General features: G+C 38.4%; 2 protein-coding genes across 2 annotated transcripts; both read left to right on the forward strand.

Moving 5' to 3' along the window:
• Positions 1–522: 522 nt before the first annotated feature.
• On the forward strand, positions 523–11744 carry LOC110160648 (trichohyalin-like). The gene is made up of 6 exons (XM_020925323.2): positions 523–990; positions 5723–6159; positions 6977–8927; positions 10178–10870; positions 11091–11205; positions 11286–11744. Exons 1-6 carry the CDS (start codon positions 647–649, stop codon positions 11472–11474), a joined length of 3729 nt encoding a protein of 1242 aa, XP_020780982.2. The 5' UTR covers positions 523–646; the 3' UTR covers positions 11475–11744.
• A 548-nt stretch (positions 11745–12292) lies between these two features.
• On the forward strand, positions 12293–15168 carry brf2 (BRF2 RNA polymerase III transcription initiation factor subunit). Its single transcript, XM_020925237.2, has 4 exons — positions 12293–12584; positions 13051–13110; positions 13179–13500; positions 14212–15168. The coding sequence occupies exons 1-4, from the start codon at positions 12437–12439 to the stop codon at positions 14957–14959; spliced, it is 1278 nt and encodes a 425-aa protein (XP_020780896.2). The 5' UTR covers positions 12293–12436; the 3' UTR covers positions 14960–15168.
• Positions 15169–16346: the final 1178 nt, after the last annotated feature.

Genomic DNA, 16346 nt, shown 5'->3' on the forward strand with positions numbered 1-16346 from the left:
TAATTTATAAATACAAAGCCTAATTGAATTTGAAAAGATGTACTCTTATGTGTCAACCAGTAGAGGGCAGTGTTGTACACTGCAAATTGCAATACGCGGACAATGTTACGATAGACAATAGGTCTTAAGATAGGCAATGAAATAAACAGGCATGTTTGAAGAATAGGTGGCTGAACTGTCACAGCAAGGGTTTGCACAGTACACTTTGACCTCGTTTATTTTATAGGCATCCCTTGGATTTTTATTGTGCTGTATGCTGTTCCGTTCAAACCTTACTTGCCTTGGAATGATTTCAAATAAACTATTTTCAGTGACTCAGGCATAGGTTCACTTTTTATAGCTCATTGCCGTGTCAAACAGCTGTCATTCAGACTATTAAAACAGACAGGTCTGCTGTAAAATAGCCTGCTCTTCTCCGGGTAAATGAATGTCTCGTACAGTGAGCTGTTATGCTCTCGTATCCCAGTCATGAAACCTGTTAATCTGAGGGCGTGTCTTCACAGGCCGCGCCCAATCAGCTGTTTCCTTCATTGGATTCCCTTGAGCGCGTGGTGGTAAACTTCTGTTTCAAACCTGCTGTACTTGGAGGGACACGGGTTACTGAGGTTGCTGTTTGTTTCTGGAGAGTTGTAAACAAGTAAACATCATGTCGTTGTCGGATCAGCTGTGGAGTCCAACAAGTGCCCAGGTAACGGTGCTTCAAGCCCGTGGCCTGCGGATAAAGGGGAAAAACGGTACAAACGATGCGTACGCGGTGATGCACTTGGGCAAGGAGAAGTACCAAACGTCGGTGGCGGAGAAGAGCGTGGCACCCGTCTGGAAGGAGGAGGCCTCTTTCGACATGCCCTCAGTCCATCAGGGTGGCGCGGAGCGGGACACGCTCCACGTTCACGTTCTCCACCGGGCCCTTGTGGGTCCAGACAAACTTCTGGGGCAGGCTGTCATTAACCTGGTCCAACTCAGCGAGGACAAGAACAGAGACAAAACACAGTGAGTAAACTGTAGGCCATGGTACACTGGCCACATTCAGAAAATAATGATTGTCCCCATGGCTTTGGTCCCACAGGGAAAAATATAAGACACACAACAAACATGGATTAAAAGATATTGAACAATGGATACGACAGATTTGCCAACGAGTAATTGCGTATAAGCTATTAGAAATGCCCTATTAAAAGTCTCAAGACATTAGGCTTTCAGCACCCAGTTTAATATCTTCCAATTTTGCATATTCTAAAATTGCTAAAATTGACTGACCTTTTTTGTCTAAGAAACTACGTCTAAGAAACTTTTTGAAAAAGTGATCATAAAAAGTAGTTGGCCTATATTGACATACCATGACTGTAGTGTTTTGGATCTCTTTAGACATCTTATTTATCATTTACTATTCCTGCCATGCCATTGCTAATGTGACACTGCGTACAGAGGTGTCAAAAACCTCTCCTGTGTTGCACCAATCTAAATTCACTAGGAGTGGCACCTCATATCAATAACACAACACTATGGGTCAGTATAGGAAAAGTAGTACATATGCATTACCTTTGAGAGCCTGTGTCCTATAGTTGCACTGAACATGCAGTAATAGCTATTTACATCTCCTCAAGTCTCCTCAAGTCATGTCATTGTCAGTTATGAAACCAGAACATGCTCTGTAATCTCACTAAACCAAATGCTATGTTGTATTAAAAAATTGGTTGTGTTCAAGATGTGGCAGCATCGATTTTGTATACATAGTCATATCCAACTGCAAGAGCCAGTCACATCTGAATTTGTGAAGGAAGTGACTGTAATCCAGTTTGAACTCTTTATGGAATTAATTATCATAACAGTTGTGAAGTTATAATGTTTCCTCCCAGTAATTATAAGTATGACAATCTACATAATGCCATATCTAATTATACACAATAAAAGTAAGTACACATAGTTCACCTTTGCGATCACTTTTTCATTGAGCAAGTGGGCACTTGTGGTCTGAATGATTTAACATGGCGCAAATCTGGTTTAGGCGTGGACAGGCCACTAATGATAATGCTTGTTGCATTTGTAGTATTTCTGAAGTCAGGTAAGGAGAAAGTGTTGTAATTGTACCTGCAGACATATTTTGTTTGTTTGCATTCACTGTGTTAAGCTTCTTTTCAGCCCCCTGCTGTGGGAAAAGAACTACACACATCACATGGTGTGTGCAGCATACAAAAGTATTTGCACTAAAGCTCGATATCTTTATCCGCTTTTGTGCTGTTTCAGTTTCTTTTCTGTCTAGACTTGTTAGTATTGTGTGAGAAATCCATTAGAGATTCAAAGATTTTGTAAGGCCTGGCAAAATGTAGCTTTGTCTTGATGATTATGCGTCATATTTTAGACCCAAAAATGTATGTGTGGTAAGATTTTGATTGGACTGTGCTGTAGCAATTGTAGAAGATACATATACACTATTGAACTGGGCCTGCAACTGCCTGGTGTTAGTAAATGTTTGTTCTGACCACTCAATATTTTATGTGGATTCTCCTTGCAGTGCAGCTTTACTTTAGCTACACATTCCTGCAGCGTTTATCAGTGAAAAACAAATAGAGATGGCAACAGGCAAGGTCAGTCACCCTGGGCACCACTGCTGTTTGTACTGACTCCCACAACATGTCCTGTGTGTAATCTCAAATCCCAAAAGGCATGCAAAGAATGCCAGAAGACTTGGGTACCATGCACTTGGGCATCCTTGGAAAGCTTTAGCTATTTTCTGTAGTATTCTAACAGTTACCTTTGGACATTTTGGCAGCATGGTGACTGGGTGACTACACTTCCAGACACTTGTACCTCACAGCAAAAAGGTTCTGAGGTCAACTCCTGGGACACTGGGCCTTTCTGTGCAGTTTCTCATGTCTGGATGGGTTTCCTCCGGACACTCCAGTTTTCTCCATCAACCCAAATCATGTACAATAGATAAAATCCTCCGGCTAAGAAGTCCTGAACAAGCCTACAGGGTCCCTGAGCACTTTACTGGATCCGCTCACTGCTCCTGACAGGTTTCCCCAGTGACACTGAAGGATGGGTCAAATGCAGACAGTGAATTTCTCTCATAAGAAGACCTTTATTTGTCCTACCAGAGAGAAATATATAAATATAAAAAGATATTCCCAATTGCAGTATTTGTCAGGAAAAGAAAGTTAATTAGAAATAACTGTCCAACATTGTTCATTCATAAACTGCTTTAGTTTAGGATAGGTTAGAATAGATCACTTTTTTCACCTGTCCCAAAATGTCATCTTGTGTCACATTAAAACCCATTATTTATTCAGTCTCATTAATGTAGCCTCCCAAATACACAATGACACATTTATACAGTAAAGTGATGCATCTAAAAGAACAGAGCTCTCTCCTTGGACTTTTGCTGAACTGCTGGCATGTATCACCTGGAGGTATAGAGTTTCTACATTTAATTGAACTGTTCTGACCACTTCACCATGCACTCAAAGGACTGTGTTGATCTGTGCACAGTTGAGATGCTAAATATATAATAATAATAAGAAGAAGAATGGTATTATTAATAGCCTTTTCTAAAAATATTTTCAACCCTTGAATGATAAAGACAAACTACTGAACTGAATGAAATGAATGAATGAAATGTTACGTTGGTATAATAATATAAAACTGATGTTTTTGTTCTTCTGAGTTTCAAAGTGATATTGATATTGTGATTCCTATATCATCCCAGTAGTGACTGAAATGTGAGCAAACAGTATTGTTGTACTGTATGTATCTCAAGTGGATATTATCATTGCAGTTGTTGGTCTGGCTCAGCTCCTCCCCTCCTGGCCCATGCAGCTGCAGTCTGTGATAAGACTCACTCTGGCCTTTGTCTTATCATGGACAAGGCTCCGGGAGGAAGGACAAGAGCTTGCAATAAGAGAACTGCGTGTACACAGTCATGACTCACGCTGTCTGTGAGTTCACTTCATCAGCACATCCTCACTCACTGTTGAGTGAACAGACTTTTAATTCCTCCTTCAGCACATTGCTCTTTTGTAGTAATATCCATTCTATTGTGACACTTCCCCTAGTACGTGAAAGTTCTGCTTTTTGAGGAAGTATTTGTTTAAGGGTTTGTGAGGTTTTGGTGGAGATAAAATAGTAACTTATGATATTTCCCAGTGAGATGTTTGAGTTCTGCTAGTAATACTACACACAGTGTTCACAAGATTTCAGTTAGAATATTTTCAAATACTAATACAGTATTCAAAGACAGGGCCTGTGTCTATCATTTCAGTGATTTCTGTTATTATTGGGCAGGCTGCCAATGTCATCATTAAGTATAAGTATAGTCAATGGCTAAAAAGAAGAAAGAGGAATGGATTTGGTCTCGTTCAAATTCCAGGCATTTCCTTTTCTAATTATTCAGTTCCAGACTTCCAAATGAGCAGTGACCTGCTTTGTGCCAGTGGGTGAGGAATGAGGTCAAACTACAACTACAAACTACAACTACAACAAACTACAACAGAACGTGGCCCTGCTGTAGTTTAAGCACAAATAATTTAAAAACTCAGTCACACATGTCCCTCTTCATTTCCTCTGGAATCCACTTTGCTGTTGAGTTTGTTTGTACAGGGAAGAGCACACTTCTGCCTGATAGGCATTTTTTTTTGCTGACATTGCACTTTTTTATGATTTGTAGAAGATTTATTATGGAGAGACATTTGGAAACGAAATGCTGTCACTTCAAATAGGCTATATATTGCAATTATGCAATATTGTAACATTTACTTATTAATATGGTGCTACTCATACACACCCTTCCAGCTTCAGCACTGCTACTGTTACCACATCACTATTTCAAGTGAAATGCATTACTTTCAGCATTCTGTAATTGTGATAATATCTTTCCTATTCAAGCAGAATTATGATTTGGGAGGAAATATAAATCAATTTGTTTAGTGAGCAATTTTACAATAAAAAGATGTGTATAATGCATGGCTGAGATTGTACTTAGAAGTTTGGACGTGATTAACACGGTTCTTGTGTTTAGACTAGGCACTGATCTTGTTAGGTAACAGCTAATTCTGCACTTAGGCAGTTAAACGTCTTAGAAACAGTGGACACATGTAGTACTTTTAAACAAATGGGAAGTAATGAGCTCCATTAGAATTAAATTTTGGGGTTCAAATCTTCTGATATTTAACATCACTGTAATGGAAAGTGTAATGTTAAAATTTATACACAACTTGGATGATCCTTTCAAGTAACTCCAGATAACAGTAAGGAAATGGTGAATAATGTAAGATGAGGTGGCTTTGTTAGTGCACAGGTTAGCAGCTCCTCTTTCGAACCATAAGAAGATGTTATTGATGGAGTTTTCTGTGCTTTTGTGACTACATGCTATTTCCATAACAAATAGACATCATCATCATGCTAGTAATTTCTCAACTGCTCTGACTCAAAATCAAACAATAGCTACTTTGTGTATACGGATATGTCTTTTGTTATAGTTTCAGAAAAGACTTGAGAACTTGAGAGAGGGTTTTTGGTAACCTTCCTTCAAATTCTATTGTATAAAGTATATTATCCTGTATTTTTACCAAGTGAAAAAAATGGCACAGGTGTGAAGATTATTTTTTATGTGGATTACTTGTATGCAAGTTTTCACTATAACAGCTTATGCCAGAATTTTCACAGTAGTATCCCAATGTCTTTCTATGCTTTCTATCTCAGTTATTTTTCCTTTCCCATTCTATAGGTGGTTCAAGTTGCTGGACAAATCTGGAAAGCTAGACAAGGACCGAGGCGAGGTCCTTGTGGACATCCAGTTCACACGAAACAACATGACTGCGAGCATGTTTGATATCTCCGCTGCAGGCAAGTCACGATCACGCCTCAGCAAGTTCAAGGACAAAGTGCGGGGCAAGAAAAAAGAAGATGCACCTTCGGAGACATTGTCCAACGTGGTGCCAGCCTTCTCTCAGGTGATGACTGACAGCGAAGGCGAAGGGGGCAGCGGCGGGGAGGGGACAGCAGCAGGGAGAGAGTCGAAGAAGAAAAACAAAGTCAAGTCTCTGTTTTCACATAAGACTAATCTACAGAAGAGCTTATCCCAGTCTATGTCCGTACTGCCGGGGAAAAACTCCTCTCTGAGCGGAAGCATGTCATCTGGCCTGAATGTGGATGCTTCTGAGGGTGAGGAACTGTTCTGATTATCTCTGCATCTTTTACACATTTCATATTTACCTTTTAATTGTATGTGAAACTACAACAAAAGCATACAAACACATGGTGGCTAGGCCTGTCATGATACGCTATTTTGAGTTATTGTTCAATATACATATATTTTCGGGGGTCAGTATTTATCATGTATACTTTTTCTTTGTACTGTTGGGTAACTTTTTATTATTTTTCTGTACTACGAAAAGTTTTTAGGTGTAGTGATTCGTCATTATAGTTACAAAGTAAATATTCAATACTGCTATTTTATTTTAGTTTCTGTGTTTTAAGAATAATTTGAAACAATCTGAATAATTTTTTTGTTTGTTAGTTTTTTGATAATTCTACTTTTGGCACTTCAAAATTTGGGTAGCCATCAGTGCCATCTTGATTGTTTTAAATAAGGGAAAATGAACAATGAACTTGCCAGCTTCAGTGGGAGTGGGTGGCTCTGATAATGTCATTGAACTCACTAGCTGGACATAAAGTGACACCTTTTTTCAAATGAGTTTACTTTGTATTTTGTAATGGTGTCCTTAACTTCACATTATGGCTGAAAGATTAATTTCAGTTGAGTCTAAAATTAAGTTGTATAAATCCTGCTAACCCCGTTTAGATCTCCAAAACTTGTTCTGAAATGGGATTTTTGTATTGGCAGTTTTCAGTCTTCTCTGAAATATTAATGCTGTTGAATGTGTTTCAAATATGAACTGAATCTTGATTTTCTCACTTGTTATTGCTATTAGACATTCTTCCATTTTTCGCTACAACTTCTTGTTTTTCCCCTTCTCAGGTAAAAAGAAGTTTAAGTTCCTGAGTCACAAACGCACTGGGAGCTCGGATAAAAAAGATCAGAAACTTGTAGCCGAACACAGCAACCTGTGTATCAACGGAAGCCATGTTTACTGTGAGGAGCCTGCACCTCGGACATCTCGGGCCAGCTCCAACTTCAGCTTGGCCAGCTCCGGGGTGGGCTCCATGGAGGACGTCCCCGACAACAGCTCCCCTCCTTCTGTGGGCTCCAGACGCTCGGTGCGCCACAGCTCCCCCTGGACAGAGGAGGAGGAAGAGGAGGCCACTGAGGAAAACGCACAAGAGGCAGATGAAGAGATGTTCAGGAGACAAGAGCTGGAGAAGTTGGCGGAGGAGGAGAGCAAGATAGAAGAAGAAGAGCGAAGGAGAGAAGAGGAAAGAGAGAGGATTAGATTGGACGAAGAAAAGAGGAGACAAGATGAGGAGATAAGGATTGAGACAGAGAGACTTCAGCAGGAGGAAGATTACAATCAAGAAATTATGAGAGTGGAAGAAGAAAGAAGAAGGCAGGAAGAGGAGGAGGAGCAGCAGAGGAGAAGAGAGGAAGAAGAGATGGAACAAATTAGAAAAGAAGAAAGGATTAGATTGGAGGAGGAACAGAAAAGGCATGAGGATGAAGAGAGGAAAAGAGAAGCAGAAGAGGAGAAAAGGAGACGAGCTGAGGAAAGTAGAGCAATAGAGAAAAAGAGGGAGGAAGAGAGGATGGAAGAGCTAAGAAAACTGAAGGAGGAAAAAGCAAGAAAGGAAAGACTTAAAGAAGAAGAGAGGGAAAGGAGGGAAGAGCAGGAGAGAATGGAAGAAGAGCTCCAAAGAGAGAAAGAAAGAGAAGAACAACAAATTGCAGAAGCAAGGAAATTGGAGGAGGAAAGAAAGCGACTTGAGGTAGAAAGGATTAGATTTGAAAGAGAAAAGGAGAGACAAAGAGAGGAAGAGGAAAGATTGGCAGAGGAGAAGAGGATGCAACAACTACAAGAAAGGATTAGACAAGAAGAAGAAGAAGAAAGGATGAGGTTTGAGAAGGAAAAGGCAGAGGAAGAAATGAGAAGAGAGATCATGGAAGAGGAAGAGCAGAGAGTGATAAAACAGGAGTATGAACGACTTAGAGTACAACAAAAGATACAGGAGGAAGAGGAAGAACGAAGGAAGGAGATGGAAAGATTAGCCGAAGAGGAGGAGGAGAGACGAAGGAGAGCAGAGGAGAAACAAGAAAAGGAAAGATTAGCAGAGGAAGAGCATAAACGAGAAGAAGAAAAGAAGCAAATAGAGCAGGAAGAGAGACAGAGGAAGGAAGAGGAGAAACGGAGGGAGGAGGAGGCACGAGAGAATGAAAGATTAGCTGAAGAGGAGAGGAAATGGCAAGAAGAAAAAAGGAGACAAGAGGAGGAGAGACTAGAAGAAAGGAGGAAACAAGAGGAGAAGGAGAGACTAGAAGAAAGGAGGAAACAAGAGGCGGAGGAGAGACAGAGGGAGGAAGAGGAGAAACGGAGGGAGGAGGAGGCACGAGAGAATGAAAGATTAGCTGAAGAGGAGAGGAGATGGCAAGAAGAAAAAAGGAGACAAGAGGAGGAGAGACAGAGGAGGGAAGAGGAGGATAGATTAGAAGAAAGGAGGAAACAAGAAGAGAAGGAGAGACTAGAAGAAAGGAGGAAACAAGAGGAGAAGGAGAGACTAGAAGAAAGGAGGAAACAAGAGGAGAAGGAGAGACTAGAAGAAAGGAGGAAACAAGAGGAGGAGGAGGAAAAATTAGGAGAGGAAAAAAGGAGACTTGAGGAGGAGAGGAGACTAAGAGAAGAAACTCAAAGACATTTTAAAATGGCCTCAGACACACAAGACTGCATTGAGGTCACTTCTACAAACCCTTTTGATCAAACTGATGAAAACGAAGGAGATGTACCTGACTGCACAGTCACAGTGACTAGTGCTCGACAAAGGTGTGTTCAAACTCACAAAACTATGTATTTTATTACACAGAAAAGTCTTAGTCGTTTATAGTTCATGAAAAGCCATGGTTTATAGAAGAAAAGCCATGAGTTAATAAGGGTTAGAAATTAGAAAGACACACATATTACATATTATATATTATATATTATATATTGTACTATTAGTACAACATTTTTTTAAATTATTATTATAGATATTGCAACACCAACACATCTCTTTTGCATTTAATCAACTATACCCATACCCTTACTCACTCTGCAACGTTTATGTTTCCTTATCTGAGACTTACATACAATATACCTCTACTGCTACCATAACAGCACTGCTCATACTGAGGAAAAAAAAAACAAAAAAAAAAAAAAAACAGTGCTTTATATGCAGTAATATGTTCCTTTTGTTTGTTTCTAACTTCCGTCTTCGGTTCAGGCATGCATTATGTTGGACAACTTTGTAATGGTTATTCACTAGGTAGACTATTCCTTTGTTAGTCACTACAGTAACTAGCTTACTATCTTCAATGTAACCTAAATCCATCTACTTTCATTGATATATGAGGAAATATACAGAATATATAATGATATTATACAGGCTGTATAGGCACAATTTGTGCATATGAAAACTTTGCAGTGGAAATGCATGAAAACCTGCCATGTGCACATTAAGAGTTAATTATGTGTTCTTTATTTGGATGCAACCTTATGTACATAATGTATATAAAAGTGAAATAGAAATATTTTAGCAATGAGCTTTGTGGCTGTTTGGTACAAAACCAAGTCTCTGATAAGCTGTGTTATTCTATCTGCTGTTTTTCTATCAGTGACGTGTTAGTGACTGGTCCCTGTGAATTTGACACCATCATGAAAACTGCATAGCGCTGTGCTGTGCTGTGCGTGTGTGCGTGCGTGTACCTTTCTAAGTGTGTCACTGTGTGGGAACAACCGATATTATCAACGTCTTCAGAGACATTCAGTTAGTGATGTAGTTCAGTGTATCCAGTATCATTACCAAAAATTTTAAATTGACTAACAGTTTTTATGTCAATGTAAGTGGATATACAGAATACCTTGATCATTAATCTGAACTTAAATTATCTAGTCTAAAGTTTAAGTTGACTAATTTACTCCTACACATTTTTACACTTTATTTATCCATCTATCTTTCCTTGTAGTTATGTTACATTAAGGTTTCCTTATCTAATGAAAGCCTGCTCAAATGTCAAATGCTTCTTTTTCATATGCAGATGCAAATTGCCTGTGGAAAGAAACACCTGCTTGTTTGGTGAAAAGGACGACAGTACAACACAACGGGAAAAACGGCAGGCTCCTAAACCACCCGGAATGAATTCATTTGACAGACAGCGAGCAGCACAACATGAAGCCCATGTGAGCAAACCAAGCACAGACAAAGACATCAAAACTGCCAGCATTCTGCCTCAACGTGCTGTGCAAAAGATCGAACCTTCCTCCCATATAAACAATAGTAAACAATCAGCCAGGATTTCAGGAAGAAAGCCAGCTCCACAGAGACCTGGTTTAATAGAGGAGGAGATATTGTTGTCTAAAGGTTCTCAAGGGCCCATGCTAAAGTCAAGGCAAACACCTGCTCTTTCCAGTTTGAATCCATTTGAAGATGATGAAGAGGTAGATGACAATATGACTACCACAGCTGCCTCTGCAATATGGACACCTCCTTTGCAGCCAAGTGTCGAGGTAGATACAGTTTCTCAAATCAAAACCAAATCTTCAAAGACTGCCCATGCCCCAGCTCCACCTGCAAAGAACACCCACACACTTGGCACTGACATGGGCCACAAGGTGACAATATGTGATATAGAAGACGGACAAAACTGTGTACTTGTTGAAGAATCATTAAATAAAGCAGCTGTACAAGAGAAAACAGAGAAGAAGGATGCTCCCCCAGTCCCTTCACGCAGGTGAGTGGCATCAGCCTACTTGTTCTTGTACCACAACATTCTTAATCATTATTTGTACAATCATTATTTGTACTTTTCTTCATTATCACAAAGTAGAGTGTGTAGAGAATGCATGTACGTACCATACCACCAAGAATTCAGATGCACTTATTTGCCAATAATTTTATAATCTCTTCTTACAAAATATGATTATTGTATGCATGTTTGTTTGTTTTTTCAGGCTTCAACCTGTGAAACCTCTAAACCCTGTAGATCAGGTGCCTGTTTCAGCTATTCAAGAGCAAAAGGATAACAAACCCTCTGGAGAAATCATCAACAATCAGGGAAAAGAAAATGTACTTTCTTTTGATTTTACTTAGAGTTTGTGTTATAAATTTTTGTACTCTTCAATCAGTTTTTTACTTTGTTCCCACAGGTCAAAGACATTGGACCATATGCACTGCTAACTCGAGAAGAGCTCATCTCTTTGGTGCATAAACAAAAGAGCCAGCTGTTGGAGAAAAGCAAAAAGATATCGGAGCTAGAACAGTACATTGATAATTTGCTTGTGCGTGTCATTGAAGAGGCCCCCAATATCCTCATGACCATGACTCCTTTAAAATAGGCTTTGTAGTTAAACCTTTGAATGTTTCTATTAAAATTAAGCACTGTATTCTAGTTTCATAATCACATAAACTGAATAATAGCTGTTTTCTATGCATTGTTTTATTCTAAGTATGCTGTGTTTCTGTAATGCATATGCCTTAAATCAGTTTAAAGCAATGAACTGTTTAATATAATCAAATGCTGCTTTTGTTACCAGTATTAAAGTTTACAATTGTCTAATGCACCAAAAGCACTTAATTTGAAATAAAGATTTATGCATTTCTGGTTATCTGATGTATTTATCTATCGGTACATCTCTCTCTCTCTCTCTCTCTCTCTCTCTCTCTCTCTCTATATATATATATATATATATATATATATATATATATATATATATATCTATATATATATATATATATATATATATATATATATATATATATATATATATATATATATATATATATATATATATATATAATCTATACATTTAGATATGTATTTCTCTGTTTTTCAGTGCCCTTTCAAATAGGGTTAGGCTCCTTCATGTGGGCTACATCCTAGGGTTGGCCAGATTGGCTAGATGATGATGATGATTATTATTATTATTATTATTAATTGAGCAACAAAAAATCTTAAAAAAATAAAAACTTGTATTGTCAAATTAAATCAAACGCTTTTTAAAAATTGTATTTAAATTACTCAACCCTCTTGTATCTTTTTTTACACTAGCTGACCGTGACAACCACAGATTTTGTATTTGTATTAATTACGTATATTTTCACGAGGAACGAAAGTTACCGCATGTTCTACACGGATATATTTCAGTACCGGACCACAACATCTCGTTGATTGGTTATTGGCAGGAAAGTAACCGAAATGGTTTTTCCTGCAACTTTCTTCACACTATTACTAATAAATGTCGTCACCTTCTTTTTCCTCCTTCGATATTGTCAGTGATTTCCGCGGCGGTATGTAAAGATGTCTCAGGTGGGTCTGAAGTGTCCGAGCTGCGGCTCTTCCAACATCGTGGAGGATGATTTGTACGCACAGACCCAGAGTGTGTGTGTGGACTGCGGCTCCGTGCTGTCCGAGGACCTTCTGGCTAATCACCCGGTCGGGGGTTCAGGTACAAAATGAAGAGTTTTCTTACCTTTTTAACATTGTAATGCCTCTCTTGGCCAGGCAAGTAAAGAGCCTTAACTCCAGCACTAAGGATTCAGGCTTCTTTAATCTCTATTCCCATGAACCACACAATAATAACAATAATCCAATGTGACTAACTACATTTAGATTGAATTATATTTTGTATAGCTAGAGTAAAGTATTGTTAAGTATTTAAGTATTGTAGTTATCTGGCATATTTATTTATTTCTTGATATATTTTAATAACATGAAAAAATGTATGTAGAAAACGCCATGTAATGTTCAATAATAATGTGTTTATGTACGTGCATAACATTTATTGTCAGCATGGATTTACATGGATTGCAGTAAACAAGCAAGACAATTAATTAGCCATGCTAGTATGCCTTATTTGTGAAGGATTTTTGAATGGAAATACAATGTGTTCATGGTTATTTTGTTTTCAACAGAAGTCAGTTACAGGCACTCTGCTCAGCAATCCAAAAGACCATGCCAAAACCTGATAAAAGGTGAGTTTTTCTTCATGTTCTATGCTATGAGTAAATCAAATCAAATCACTGTTCATCTTGTCCTGCAGGACTGCAGCGGGTCAGGGCTCTCTGTCGTGTCCTCAGAGTCAACAGTGAAATTGAAAAATCATCAACGGCCTATTTTGAACAAGTGTATAACCACAAGAGCTTCATCAATGTGAGCTTGACTAAGAAGGAGGCCTTAGCTGGCAGTTGTGTCCTCATCAACTGCAGGATGCACAATTGGCCTGTTACTGTGACGACCATCGCTTACCTCATCGACACTGATCCAGGGATTGTGGGAGCCATTTATCAAGAGGCTTTGAACACTCTGAACATCTGTGTTCCACCTTTGAGTGTCACTGATGTTATGGAAGCTCACTGTCAGGAGTAGGTGGGATCTGCAAATGTTGATGAATCACTGATAAATTATATTCATAAGTGTATTCATATAACACTGATCATATTTTCATAATGAGCAGTTAGTTAGTGAGTTAGTGAATCGCAGATAAATAGATAGATGAATAGATACTTTATTATCCCGAAGGAAATTTGTATTTCAGGCAGCATATAATACATAATACAATACATAATATAATACATAACATCAATTTATATAACTTTATCAAATTATAGTGAAGTTTTGAATGGTGGTATGGGGGTACAAATGTCTTCCAGAGTTTGTCAGTGGAGCAAGGCAGGGACAACAGCCTGATGACAATAGTTAAACTAGTGTCAATGAGTTTCACATGAGTCTGTAACAGCAATTGCAAAAATACTTAAATGTGTCCACTGGAAAAAAAAAAAAACTGTGGAAAAAAACAGTGGTGAACCATTGACAGCGCTTAGGTTTCACACTTGATGAAAATGCAAATCAAATTCATCAATCAAATTAGAGATGAAAACGGATCTTATTTCACTAAGAGCTACATTTACAATAGATACCGTTGATGAATAAATGGATACTGTTCGCTATATTGCAAAACAAACAATCTTGTGAATCACATTAAGACAGTTAAAGTTGCAGTCTTTCTGATGTATAGAGTGTGACTTATTAAAAGAAAATAAAACTTTGGTAACCTAAAACATTATTTTTTCCAGATACCAAATCACACGTGATCATGTTCCAGATGAGTTGGCGGCTGACACAAAAGAGCTGACAAGAAGAGCTTTGGCGCTGGTGGAGCTGGCAGCCAACTCCTGGATTGTGACTGGCCGAAGACCTGTCCCTATCATGATGGCTGCAACATACTTGTCTTGGCAGTCCCTACAGCCCACAAAACTACGACTCAAAATGACTCTGGATAAATTTTGTCAAATCACAAAAGTTGATAAGAACAGCGCTGCAATGAAAAGAGTAAATGAAATCAAGGCAGTGCTGTGTAAACTTGGGAATGAGATCCCATGGGAAAAACGAGGAGTGACTCCTAATGATGTGATACAGCAAGTGGAGGACATTTTGAGTTATAGATTTGCCTTGATGAGGAAGGCTTTGAAAAGTTGTGAGGACTCGCTACAGGCAGATCTTCAGCAGTGTGATGCAGAAAATAAAGAAACGTCGACGACCAAAACGCCAGAATTAAAAACTTCTTCCAAGACGGGCTCAAGTGTTCTAGAAACTGAGCAAGCAAACAGTGGTGCCTGTGATGAACCAAACTGGGGTAAAGCCATGCTGTTTGCCCCTCCTTGTGTGGTTCATCCCAAGAAAAGGAAAAGGACGCCAAGTAACCAAACAGAAGTAACAGGGAATGAAGACATATCCGACAGTGAAATTGATTCATACATCAGAACACCTCAGGAAGCCCGAGACTTTGCAAAGACTCAAAAGGTTTTTTTGCCAGGAGAGTGACAGTTTGTAATGGTTGAATTATTGTCATCATCATCGTCTGCTGTTTCTAGTTTTCTGAAAAGTAAGAAAAAAGTTATAATTTTTGTTGGCAGAAACCGATGTGGCTAAAATAGTTAGTTTTCTCTTTTGCTTGTTTGTTAATATGCATTCTGTATATTATCAGTAGAGCATACAGCTCTGATTTATGTAATAAAGCAGTCTAGTAAGAATGAGATGTACTGTTTTGACTTCTTTGCTGTAATTGCAGTTCATTTCAGTGTTTTTAAGTTGCCCAAAATACATCTAGGGTATTTTCAGTTATTACACTGACCTTTTGTCTTGGCTTGCAAGAACAGACATTTTTTACACTACTACTGCAGCTACTGCATTTGAAGTTCAGTTTTAAGTGCAACACATACAAAATGAACTGTCAGAATTAAGAATTAGGATGGAGATCTATCTCCTGGCATTTTGGTCATAGAACAGTGTTGCCAGGTTGCCATGAATCAACTAGAATTGGAACGAACATCAGACATGTCCACAGGCCAGCATACTATCCACTATGTATGCTCTATATAGGAATTCCCATGACACAACAGTCTCCCCAGAGATAGAAAACTGTTTAAAAAGTGCACATTTCAAGGGATTCATATTTGAAAAAGTAACACAGAGATACTACCGAGTGTTATTCATTGTGAGGTTAAGGGTTAACATCTAGTGCAAAAGGGTTTTGGGAAATTCACAATGACATAAAGGAGCAGCTCATCTAAGATGCATGCCGTTTTCTCCTTCTAACAAGAGTCTTCAGGCCTTTTGAAAAATCAGGTGATGAGATGTCAAGTAAAATAAGCAGCATCAGAACATAAAAAGGTGAAACAACTGAAATGTAATTGTAAAAATATCACATGGAGCTGTCATCCACATTGTTATTATTCTTTCAGTAATATACACTTTGAGCAGGAAAACAAGTTTATATAGTTTATGTTAATTGGCCCTTTCAAAGTATTTGTAAAGCTGTTGGTGCTCTGAATGCTATCTGCTTTTTAAAGCAGAATGTGATTTAGTTTGCACAGTTTTGACACGGCTGTCTCAAAAACAATTTTTACTCAAGTATTGATCTAACTCCAATATGCTCCATTATTGCATTAATAAAAACTCCTGTACCATCCATTATTTTTGCTTACACATTTATAGTCTTGCTTTAAAGAAGAGTAAAAGCCTTTATGCAGTGCTCTGGTGAGGCTGTAAAATATAACTTTGAGTAGAATATAAACCACTGAGCTCAGTGAAGTCTTGAAATTTAATTTAGTTGACTACTTTTTCATTCATTTTCTTATATGACCAGTCTAATTATGAATAACCATAATGGTTTGTTTTGTACCTACCAAATATGCAAGATCATCAAACT

Source organism: Boleophthalmus pectinirostris, unplaced genomic scaffold, assembly GCF_026225935.1.
Source record: "Boleophthalmus pectinirostris isolate CB_2022bp ecotype Guang Dong unplaced genomic scaffold, ASM2622593v1 HiC_scaffold_18, whole genome shotgun sequence".
Lineage (NCBI taxonomy): Eukaryota > Metazoa > Chordata > Actinopteri > Gobiiformes > Gobiidae > Boleophthalmus > Boleophthalmus pectinirostris.

Excerpts from the sequence above, each read along its gene's own strand:
- LOC110160648 (XM_020925323.2), top strand. The coding sequence starts at position 647 with ATGTCGTTGTCGGATCAGCTGTGGAGTCCAACAAGTGCCCAGGTAACG. Across the intron at positions 10,871-11,090 it reads CCCCCAGTCCCTTCACGCAG|GCTTCAACCTGTGAAACCTC; the intron begins GTGAGTGGCATC and ends TTGTTTTTTCAG. Across the intron at positions 11,206-11,285 it reads ACAATCAGGGAAAAGAAAAT|GTCAAAGACATTGGACCATA; the intron begins GTACTTTCTTTT and ends TTGTTCCCACAG.
- brf2 (XM_020925237.2), top strand. The coding sequence starts at position 12,437 with ATGTCTCAGGTGGGTCTGAAGTGTCCGAGCTGCGGCTCTTCCAACATC. Across the intron at positions 13,111-13,178 it reads ATGCCAAAACCTGATAAAAG|GACTGCAGCGGGTCAGGGCT; the intron begins GTGAGTTTTTCT and ends CTTGTCCTGCAG. Across the intron at positions 13,501-14,211 it reads ATGGAAGCTCACTGTCAGGA|ATACCAAATCACACGTGATC; the intron begins GTAGGTGGGATC and ends TATTTTTTCCAG.